This window comes from Lynx canadensis, chromosome C2 (genome assembly GCF_007474595.2).
Source record: "Lynx canadensis isolate LIC74 chromosome C2, mLynCan4.pri.v2, whole genome shotgun sequence".
Lineage (NCBI taxonomy): Eukaryota > Metazoa > Chordata > Mammalia > Carnivora > Felidae > Lynx > Lynx canadensis.
The window spans coordinates 6,162,943-6,175,008 of NC_044311.2; the positions used below are offsets into that span (position 1 = coordinate 6,162,943).

Here is a 12,066-nt window from a genome sequence, read left to right on the forward strand (position 1 = left end):
CTCTTCCTTGTAGAAAGAAATTCAAGCCATGAGTCAGTGCCATCATCCTAATATTGTGTCTTACTACACGTCTTTTGTGGTAAAAGATGAGCTGTGGCTAGTCATGAAGCTGCTAAGTGGAGGTGAGTAGAGTATGGTGAAACGCTAACTTCCGTTGGTTGGAAAGGTAATAAAAATATCCGGTTGGTTTTTTCCTGGTGTGGTTTTCGTGCACATTGGCATTTGAGGAGATGCTGAGGACTTAGTATCTGCTAAAGATGGGAGGGTATGAGCGGAGACAGGTTTCACATGTTGCATTTGGTCGCCATGCCTCTGAAGCCTCACTCCGTCTCTGATGGTTCCCCACAGCTTCCTTTGTGCCATGACAGCAACTTGTTGAAGGTTCTGGTCAAGGGTCTGGCAGTAACTTCTTATGGAATGACCCGCATTTTGGATTTATCTGGTTATTTCTTCCTGGTGATATTTAACTCGATTTGTTTCCCTTGCTTTCTTACAAATTAAAAATTGGACCCAAAGGCTTGATTCGATGTAAGTTAGAAATTTTTGGACAGTATTTTGTGGGTGATGCTGTGTTCATAGTGCATCACACCAGGAAGCGTTGCTTTCTGGTTATATCTTTAATGGTGATGTGACTTTTGATTGCTTGAGATTTTGATAGCCAGACCTCACCATGGAAAAGTTAACTTGTTCCCCTTTGCAGCTAGCGAGTAATCTGTGAGGTGATACTTGGGCACTGAGAGTATCCAGTTCCCCACCTTTTTTTTTTTTTTTCCCATTTTTTAAAGTTTATGTGTTTATTTTGGAGACAGCGAGAGAGAGAGAGACAGACAGACAGACAGAGAGGGCATGAGCAGGGGAGGGACAGAGAGAGAGAATCCCAAGCAGGTTCTGCACTGTCAGCGCAGAGCTCTACGTGGGACTCAGTCCCACCAACAGTGAGATCATGACCTGAGCCGAAACCCAGAGTCAGTCGCTTAACTAACTGAGCCACTCAGGCACCCCTCCCCCTTACTCTTTCCTTTAATGATTTTAGCATCCATTCACAGTCCTTGTTTGAATTAATTATTCTGTCAAGGGTTGCAGAATGGTGACTTTTCTCATTGCATCCTTTCTATTACATTTGTAAACTTGGCATTGTTCTGTGTAAAGGAACTTTACCTCATTAACTGGAGCTCTTTGGGTAATCTGTATTGTGGTTCCTACTAAAAATGCAAGATAAATAATTGATTTTTTTTTTCAGTACTAATTTTCAGAGTAAAGAGTTGATTTAATACTCACCTCCAGTGGTAGCAAATAGGGTTTGTTTGTTTTTTTCCTTTTTCCTGTTGGGTAAGGCTTTCATCATAGACACAAGGAATTTTATATATTTAGTGTCTTTCAATGTAGTTTTACTCTCTTCTTTGGATGCTCAGGTCATCCAAAATTTTGTCATTAGGACTCCCTTTAAGCTTATTCCTATGTCCTTTTGACATGAATGCGTTAGTCTTTGGTTACTTCCTTGTTTTTTGGTTCAGGATTTCCTAGGGTCACGTTTATATTACTCTTCCTAGATCCACAATCAGCCAATACCCCAAGGAGTTCTGATTTTTGTTAGGGGAAAGGTATTTTGAAAGCATAAGTAGGATGTTTGGTCATTGCTACATCATTATCATCACTTCTAGTTGAAAGAGCTTAGAAATATATTAAAAAGTATGATTTGGAATTAGTATTTCCATTTCACGTTTAACATTATAGACTTTTGAAGCTTCTTTGAAATTATACATGAATCTCTTTTCTCTTATACAGAAAATTTTGGTCCCCAGTATTATGATTAATTATGGTGCTTTATCCTTCCATATGTATACAGTTATTTCTGCTTAAGTCCGTAGAATAAAATGTAAGTATTACTGATGGCCAGAAGCAGACCATTGTCACTAGATTGGACATTTTGTTGTTATGGTTATCTGAAGGCCCAAGTCACGTAGTAAATTAGACATTTTGCCAAAGCACGGATTTGAATCGTGGCGAGATTGGGAGGACTAGTGAGTGATGGAGCCACCCGACCTTCCCATCACTGTGCTGCTTGGTTTTTGTTTGCATATGTATTTTGTGTAGGAGCATGATTTTCCATTTTAGAATTGAACACTTGACTTCCCTAGCGAGGTCATAAAGGAAAGAGCATAGGCTTTAGAATTAAATTCCAACTTTCCTACTTAGCCGGTTTATGTCATTGGGCAAATTATTTAAACCCTTTGAACCTGTTAACTTTTCTGTCAAATGGGGATACCTTTCTGTATTTTAGGTATTGGGGAGTAGTAATTGAGATGACGTACGTCAAGCATCTATAATTGTGCTGACATGTAGATGCACAAGAAATTGAGTCATTAATAATAATCCCATGTTATTTGATGCTTTTCAGTGTAGCCAGAATCACCTTTTTGTTTCAATCCCATTAGTGACACACTGGAGAAACTGGATTGCTTTGTTAAAGGCCTTGTTCATATGATGGTTGGAATCCTTGCTAACACCAACCACCTTTCAAGATGGTGGTCAAGCATGGTTCTTTCAGTATGGACAGATATGGGAATATTAGGTAATACTGTATCTTTCATTATTGATCACCTATAGCATAATTTTCTTTATTTGTAACTTACAAAAATGTATAATACAGAGTTTTTAATGTTTTGCTGAAAAGTCCTCTGATGAATAGCAATACTTTGTCTGCTTAATTCTTTCATCCATACCTGTATGCCAGCCCATCCTTTCTGCTACTCCTGAGCAGAATGAATGTATATTTTTTAAGAAATCCCCATTTCTTCTGCAGGGAGTATATATCCTGATCTCAGAAGGGGCAGGACATGTAGCTGGGTGGGACATCTATTAAATGTACCTTTCTGTCTCTCCTCGTCTTAGGTTTACTGGAACAGTGCCCAATTTTTCCAGCCTAGGACTCAGCATGTTTCCTGGGGGATAATTTTCAAACATGTTCCAACTGTTAACTCTTTTTATAATTGCTTACCTTTTTTTTTTTTTTTTTTTTGAGTCAACGTAATCTTACATCTAAGCCTTTAAAAATATTAAAGAATTGCATCTTTTTTTAGGAAAATGAAATCTTGCTTATTTTAGTCAGAAAGTGAATAAACATTTAAACTGAAGAGATACATTAAATACTTTTAGAAAACAAAAGCTAGACCTGACAACAGCTTCAAAATGTTTTTTCTATTATTTATTTATTTATTTATTTATTTATTTATTTATTTATTTATTTTAATGTTTATTTCTGAGAGAGAGAGACAGACAGACAGACAGACAGAGCATGAGCAGGGGAGGGGCAGAAAGAGAGGGAGACACAGAATCTGAAGCAGGCTCCAGGCTCTGAGCTGTCAGCACAGAGCACGACGTGGGGCTCGAACCCACCAACTGTGGGATCATGACCTGAGCCGAAGCCGGACACTCAACCGACTGAGCCACCCAGGCGCCCCTAAAATGTTTTTAAAATACAGAGAAACTGTGCCAAGATTTATTGCTCATTTAAAATTCCATTCATCAGATTACTTACTGATCACCACTGCATTGGTGAATCATGTTCCTTGCTCTTATGGGCCTCATAGCTAATAAGGAAAAGTTACAATTAAATAAGTAGAAGTATGTAGAGTACCAGGAAGAAGTATCAGGTGCCATGGGAACAGGTACCAGGAGACTGTATTTTATTGAGGGAGAATGGGTGTGGTGGGGTTAACAAAGACTTCCCTCAGGAGGTGACGTTCAGCTGAGACCAGAGGAATAGGTAATAATTAGCCAGGTAACATGGTAAGTGGGCGTGATTTCAAGGGAAGAATGGGAGAAGTGATCCAGATAGAGGGAACACCATGCAGAGAAGGTTCTGGAGGCAGGATGGAGGAGTATGGTATGTCTTGCGAAACTGATGGGGGCCTACAGAAGGAGCAGAGAGAGTGAGAGAGAAGACCATTGATAAGCAGAGGCTCCCTTTGAGTAATTAAGTCATGTGAATAACCAGAGTTAACAGAAATATGTTTAGGCTATCTTCTTTCACATCAACTTTTTTTTAGCCAAAATATATAAAACAAAAGCATATTAAAAAAAGAAAAGTCCATTTATTTAGAGAGAGCACACGTTTACACACGTGCAGAGGGATGGGGCAGAGAGAGAATCTCCAGCAGGCGTGGCACTGTGAGCACAGAGCCTGATGCGGGGCTCGAACTCACGAACAGCGAGATCGTGACCTGAGCCGAAATCAAGAGTTGGGTGCTTAACCGACTGAGCCATCCAGGTGCCCCCAAATTTCTTTCTTTTTAAAAAAAAAATTTATTTTAGAGAGAAAGTGTGAGTGGGGAGAGGGGCAGAGGAAGAAAGACAATCTTAAGCAGGCTCTACCCTCAGCACTGAGCCTGACGCGAGTTTCAACCCTATGACCCTGAGATCATGACTGGAGCTGAAACCAAGAGTCGGACACTCAACTGACGAGCCATGCAGGTGCCCCATAAAAACAAAAGCATGTTGGGGTGCCTGGGTGGCTCGGTTAGGTGTCTGACTTCAGCTCAGGTCATGATCTCACGGTTTGTCAGTTCAAGCCCAGCATCAGGCCCTCTGCTGTCAGCACAGAGCCCACTTTGAATCCTCTGCCCTTCTCTCTCCTTGCCCCTCCCCTGCTTGCACTCTCTCTCTCTGTCTCTCAGATAAACTTCTAAAAAAAAACAGAAGCATATTTTTCATCTAGTAACATGTACTGACGTAGAATTTAATAAGCTAATTAAATCATAATCTGAGTTGCAGCTATCACTCTTACACCCATCAACTCGGTGGACGTCATGGTTAAAATAAGTTGAATTTCGTGTGTCAGTATTATAGTCATTTCTTAATGCCTCCTTATAACTGTAATATTCTTCTGTGAATTAATCTCTGATGTTGAATGTTGAGATTTTAGTATAGGAAGTTAATCTTCAGAAATTGGAAGCAGTTCTGATCTAAAGAGCTATTTCTGCAGCTTATTAGCACCAAACTGCAATGTAAGAGTTTTAGAAATCAAAGTAATTAAGAAAGTTTCTGAAAGGAGAAGAGAGAATTACCTGTTCGACTTAGAGTGATGACTTGTAGCAATGCAGAAATCTAATTTAAATTCACTGTCTTAGTGAATTATTTTGTTGTTTAGAGATGCTCTCAACTTTGTCATCTTCTAAGACATAAAAAAAAGTATGGGAAGTTTTTCATTTTCAAGTTTATTTTATTTTTATTTTTGAGAGAGAGCGACTTGGGGAGGGACAGAGAGAAAGGAGGATAGAAGATACGAAGCAGGCTCCGTACTGACAGCAGAGAGCCCGACATGGGGCTTGAGTTCGTGAACCGTGAGATCATGACCTGAGCTTGAAGTTGGAACCTTAACCGACTGAGCCACCCAGGTGCCCCAAGTATGGGAACTTCTTCGATCTAAGCAGGACCCGAGTGAAATATCTGGTACTAATAATAGGGACCATCTTTGGTTGTTCAGGCAACAACGGAGGGGTATGTCTGTCTGTCTGAAGTGGAATATTCAGCCCAAGCAAATTTGACCCCTTTGAAACCTTCCATGGCTCAGGAAGAAAACGAACAAAACCCAGTGGCTGAATATTGGTTAAAGCTTCTTGGCAGAAATTCTGATAACTAAAATGAGCTAATTTCGGATTCAAAGAGTGTTGTTTCATAAAAGTAAACTGAGGCAATGAACATGTTGACTGAATAATTTGATTGAGCAATATAATTAGGAGATTCCACAAGTGCCTTAACCCGGAAGCTCCTTTGCTACTTTTTCAAAAGTATTTTAATATGTAATAACGATATTCTTGGACAGTAAAAGTTTTGCATTGCTTTTTAAATGTTCTGTGCCATAGGCTAGGAAAGCAGACATGAGATGGATTTTTGGAATAGGTGTTTACATTTTAACTTTTCGCTTTGTTACCAAATTTGTACTTATTCCCTCTTGTTTTCCATTCTCCTTGCTATTACTCCGAGAAATGCTTAGGTTTCAATGGACAGTGTTCATCTAGGAGCCTAGGTTGTTAAAATACACCTTCTTGGGCCCACTTTAGATCTCTTGAATGACAGACAGTCTGTGAGATCTGGAAATCTGCACTTTTAACTAGTTTCCCAACTAATTCCTTCATGTGTTAAAGTTTGAGGTCTGATTATCTGTGTAAAATATTTCTTCCAGATTGTGCCCAAGGATATAAGACGGTGCATGCTGTTACAACCTTCCCTTTTTATTCTTAATTTTCTTTAGGTGTTAATTGATTCATCCAGTGATAATCTGCAGTCTTCTTTTGCTTAGCGTATCTTACCTTCACCTTTCTTAGTTGATATGAAGACTTCCATGTAATTTTGACATTTGAGGAGGGAGGATTATAAGCACCATCATCATGTTGGATGCTACAAGATGCTGAAGAAATCATATGGGAACAAATGGGTACTTTCTAGGACCAAATTTATCAATTAAAGATAAAGGTCTTGGTGGCATGATTATCCCTCCACCAATAAAAATTATATTGTTGGGAGGCTGAATTGGAGAAGAAATTTTATACCACGAAAGAGGGGGCTTTTTATATAGCTTGTTGAAAATGTCTGTTATGAACATAGACTGGGGATGGCACTGCTTTAATTTCCCCATTGATCATTGGTGTTGTGAAATCATTAAAAATCTTTTAAGATTTTTTTTTAATGTTTATTATTTTATTCAGACACGCAGAGCATGAGCAGGGGAGGGGCAGAGAGAGAGACAGAGACAGAATGTGAGGCAGGCTCCAGGCTCTGAGCTGTCAGCACAGAGCCCAACGCGAGGCTCGAACCCACGAACCGCAAGATCATGACCTGAGCCCAAGTCGGACCCTTAACCGACTGAACCACCCAGCTGCCCCGATCTTTTAAGATTTTAAAAAGGAGTTCCTGGTTCAAACTCTTTTTTTTTTTTAACGTTTATTTATTTTTGAGACAGGGAGAGACAGCATGAACATGAACGGGGGAGGGTCTGAGAGAGAGGGAGACACAGAATCCGAAACAGGCTCCAGGCTCTGAGCTGTCAGCACAGAGCCCGACGCGGGGCTTGAACTCACGCACTTGCGAGATCATGACCTGAGCCGAAGTCGGATGCTTAACCGACTGAGCCACCCAGGCGCCCCTCAAACTCTTTAAAAATACAGATCTAATAACCTTTTATGTACCCTAGGTCTTTATTGCTCCATTTTCTTGATCTACCAGACTGGAAATTCCCAGAGTCAACTGTTGTGCCATGTGTATCTTGACATATTTTGTGGCACCCAGTTCTAGATCTTGCATATAATATGGCCAAATTGTTGAATGAATACATTGTGTTAGTTTTTAATTCCTAGTAGGAATTTTCCCCTCTGCATTCCCTATTTTCGATATTCTTTGCATTACAAACGTGTATCTCAATTGGCGTTTATACAAATGTCTTCTTACTAAGCAGTTCTTATGTGGCCTGGATTTCTCAAAAAAATGAGACATATGGCCTCGTGGTATAGTGACTTTGCTTTGGAGATTAATATGTGATTGATTAAGCAGAACTTTTAAAATGTCTCCTTTAGGCCTCCCCCTGTGTGAGTCACAGTCTTGTGAATCCCAGCAATAAAGAGGGGAAAGTCTGAATAGTGTATTAGAAAACACCCCCTGGGATCTGGAGCCTCCCTGGTTCACTGTCTCCAGAAAGTAAACTGCCTGTCTTCCTGCTGGACATGGGGAGTGGCAGTGGTCCGGTTTCCAGAGAGGAGGAGGAATCTGGGCATCTTCTGCCCCATTATACGCATTTTCAACCAGTTTTCCCGTTTCCAGCCCTTCTCTTCAATCTCCTCTCACTTCCCCTTAGGTAGTCCTTGGTGTATGTGCTCTACTGGGATACGCCGTTTCCTAATTGGCATAGTCCTCCACAGGCATTGGAGTTTCAGATTTCTCTCTTCTGCTTAGCTTTTTGTTTTCCTTCCTCCAAAACATGATTGTTGTCTCTCTTCTTTATCTTCTCTGTTTTCTTTTTCATCCGGGGTTTATGCCTGTTTTATCAAGTGTATGGAGTTCATGGATTTCAAGTGGGAGCTGAAGTAAATGTGTGTTCTATCCTCCCATGTTTTGGAGGATCCCATCTAGACCCTGCTTTCCATCTATTTGGAAGTACATTTTTTACTTGTTAAGTGTGTGAAATAAAAGCACCCACCAGGGCAAGTTTTCAGCATAAGTTTGTGTTTCACTTTTAGTCTTGATCATTCAGGTCTTGTGCCAAGAAATGGAAATCTAATCTTTTCTGTGCAGTTTATGTTATATTCTACTTCTTGGCACAATTTCTAATATTAAAGATTGTTTTGTTTTGGTTCTGGGATCTTTATGGGCCATTGTACTACCAGAAATCTTACTAATCTTCAGCAGACTTTTTATTATAATTATGTATGGCAGTCAAGATTCTATGATTTTAATTACTATGTAGGTATCTTTTCCCTCCCTCCCCCCAGTTTTTAGTCGGGGCGTTATTTCTGATCCTGGGAAGAGTGGGATTGCTAATACATCGTAGCTATTATTTAGAGAGAACTGCCGTTTTTTATCCTTTCATTTTTTTCCTTGCCTTACTTATTATTTATTAAACTGAAAATTAATTTTAACCCACATGTGACCCTGACTTTCCAAGTATTTCTTCTGTAATCTGACCTGTGTTGCAATTGTATTTTTGTATGTTTAATCATATAGTGTTGCATAGTCTGATCCAGTGTCGGAAACTTAAATTCGTTCGTGGTATTTTATACTAATGTGTTATAGATGGGTAAGGTTTACCTAGGGATTCTTCAGATGTGGTTAAAAATCCTCTAGCACCTTTTCCAAATTCTTATTAAAAAGTCTAAAGGAAATGCTGGTGTAACACTGCTATTTGGATAGTAGGCTGCTTTCTGTTTTAGATTAACATGGAGAAGAAGTTATTAATTTTAAACTTCTGTATTTCCTTGTGTTTGCTTTTTTTTCCTTTCCTATACAATTAAGTTTGTGAAAAGGTTTACATTGGTTTGATTTCAAAATGGCTTTGAATTATATGACACGAGTCAAAAGTTTATGGCAAATTTTGTCTTCGGTTTTTAGGTTCTGTTCTCGATATTATTAAGCACATTGTGGCAAAGGGGGAGCACAAAAGTGGAGTCCTAGACGAAGCTACCATTGCTACAATACTTAGAGAAGTGCTGGAAGGGTTGGAATACCTGCATAAAAACGGACAGATTCACAGGTATGTAAACGACAACACTCTTCTTTTGGGGAAGGTGCAGTGACAGTCGTGCTGTCTCATTTTGTTGAGGCCATTCCCCATTCTTCTGCAGAATTCATAACCTCTGAATGTTGTCATGGCTCTTGGAATCGCGAGTTTCAGCCAGCACATTGTGGTTCGGGTTTTAATTACACAGCTAGCAAGGATTGAAAAAGTAAAGATTTTAGTTAAATTGGGAAATACAAAAACAGGAAAAATTCATAATTTCCTGTCGGGAGGCAATCATTGTAATCACTGATCATGTTTTGTAATATTTCTTTCTAGTTTCTTTTATGTGCTCACAAGATACTTAAAACAAAACTATATTTCTAGTTTTGTCTGTTGCTTCTGACTGTGTTTTTTTAATATTTTGTCTTGAGTGTTTTCTCAAATTATTAAAAGCTCTTTGTAAAATAACTTCTTATTAAAGCTTTTTTTTTTTTTTTTTTTTTTAAATGTAAAAAGCTATGTATCATTTGGTCCAAGTATTCCTGGCCATCTGTATTCATTCCCTGGGTACAGATAAGAAGAATCCAAATGATGATGGTTTACTGTGTTACTCAAATCTGTTTAATCCCTGGATTTGGTTTTCCTTCATATCAGACTTTTTTTTGGCACGGTGGGGGGGGGTGGTCATTCTCAAGGATAATTTCACTGGATATAGGAATTTGCTGTTGACTGTGCTTTTCCTTCAGCAATTGAAAGGTGCTCTACCACTTAATTCTGGCCTCCGTGGTTTCAGAGCAGAAGTCTGTCATTTGAATTAGTGTTCTATGATGTTGTTTTTCTCCGGCTGCTTTCAAGATTTTTTTCTTTGGTTTTCTGAAGTTTAATTATGATGTCTTGGTGTGAACTTCTTTAGGTATATTCTGTTTGGGGTTCCCAAACTCCTTGAATCTGTAGGATTTTGTCTTTCACCAAGTCTGGGAAGTTTTCAGCAGTCATACCTTTGGTAGTTTTTTAATCCATTTTTTTTTTTCCTCCTCTTTTTCTGGGACTCTGATAATACAAAAGGTAGCTGTTTTGTTATTGTACTAGAAGCCCTGAGGCTCAGTTCAGGTTTTGTCATCGTATTTGTTTTCTCTGTTAAGACTGAGTGGATTCTATTGATGTGTTCTCAAGTTCTGAGTCTGTCCTCTGCGTTCTACTATAGAACCCATTGAGTATTTCAGTTATTATAGTCTTTTAGATAATCTGATTCTTTTTCTTTTTATCACTTTTATTTCTTTGCTGAGATTTTCTGTTTTTCATTTGTTTTGATAATCCCAAATTGCATGTGGAAGCATTTTTATAATGGCTGCTTTACAATTCTTGGCATATAATTAATTCCAAGATCTGATTCGTCTCGGTATTGATGTCAGTTGTCTTCTCTTATTGAAGTTCTTCCTGGTTCTTGGTATGATGAGTGATTTTTAAATTGTATCCTGGATATCTTGCATATCATGTTAGGAGACTCTTGATCCCATTTAAGTATATATCTTAGCAGGTGTTTGCCCTGTTGAGGTTTAGAATATAAGACCTAGTCTACTTTTGTGGGCTGTAGTTCCAATGACAGTTTGATTTTTAGAGCCATTACAATGCTGTTCTGGTTTGCTTTGTTCACCCGGCACTGCTGGGGCTCTCTGCTCAATCCTGCTGATGCCACCATTGAGAGCAGAGTAGAATGCCCCAGGCCTGATGCTGCTAGGTGGAGGGTGGAAGATAGATGCTGTCCCTGTGGGTCTGTGAGCACTTTTGGGGGCCCATCCTGTGGCCCATGCCACGTGGTGCCAGTGGGGCTCCCATTCGTTCTCTGTTAGTATTGCCTGTGGGGATGAAGGCATTTCCCTGGGCCACCTTTTGCTGCTGGGTAGAGAGTTGGAAGACACTGGGTCTGGGTTGTCCTTTGCCACTGTGTGAAGTGCCAGGAAGTGCTGGGCCCAGGTTGCTCTCTACAGCCGGCTACTGGGCCAAGAGATGCTGGCTGGGCTGTTGGTGCTCCTGGGGTGGGCAGTATGGGCCTACCTGCTGCCGTGGGTGTGGGGCAGAGGATGGGGTTTCCCATTTGGTCTTCGCTTAAAACCTCTGGTTCCGGCACAGTGGGCCAGCCTGTGACTCCAGCTATGGGTCCTTTGCTAGGTCTGTGCTAGGCTGCCCCTTTTCTGCTCCTTTGGCCCCAGAGAGCAGGCGTGGAGGATTTTTTAAATTCTTGTTTTGTTCGTTTGTTTGTCGTGTATGCCTGTTCATAGTTCTGGGTTGAGAGACTTTCTAGTGCCCAGTCCAGGATATGTGAGACTAAAAGAAAACTCAGAGAAGTCGTATAGTGCTCTTTAAAAAATGGACTTGGGTTCGTTGTAAATGTTTATAGCAAACTCTAGGGCAGCCACTAAAAAATGAAAAAAGAATTGATATGCTAAGAGAGGAGAGGAAAATGGGATCATGTAAAATGCTCAATTAAAATAAAGGCAGAAAAAAGGCAGGAGACACAAGATTGTAATCTTAAAAATCACCTACCTTTAAGGAACTAGAAAAGAAAATTAAGAACAAACTAAACCCAAAGTTAGCAGAAGAAAGTAAATTTTAAAAGATCAGAATGGGAATACATGAAATACAGATTTTTTTTTTTGGATGTGACACCAATAGCAAAGGCAGGAAAAGAAAAATTAAACAGGTGGGACTACACCAAACTCAAAAGCTTCTTCACAGCAAAGGAAACCATCAACAAAATAAAAAGGCAACCCATGGAATGGGAGAAAATATGTGCAATCCACGTGTTCTGATAAGGGGTTAATATCCAAAATATACAAGGAATTTGTACAACTCAGAGA

The 12,066-nt window shown here is 39.6% G+C and overlaps 1 protein-coding gene across 2 annotated transcripts in view; it reads left to right on the plus strand.

Moving 5' to 3' along the window:
- OXSR1 (oxidative stress responsive kinase 1) overlaps positions 1–12,066 on the plus strand; it is a 103,557-nt gene that overhangs the window by 32,605 nt on the left and 58,886 nt on the right. The window contains exons 1-3 of one of the 2 annotated variants that reach the window (XM_030328387.1): positions 39–122; positions 2,436–2,572; positions 9,100–9,241. In XM_030328387.1, coding sequence (XP_030184247.1) covers positions 2,482–2,572; positions 9,100–9,241 — 233 coding nt within the window. In that variant the 5' untranslated portion in view covers positions 39–122; positions 2,436–2,481. Of the gene's footprint in view, positions 1–13; positions 123–2,435; positions 2,573–9,099; positions 9,242–12,066 lie in introns of those variants that run through there. The other variant, XM_030328386.2, reaches the window with a different exon arrangement.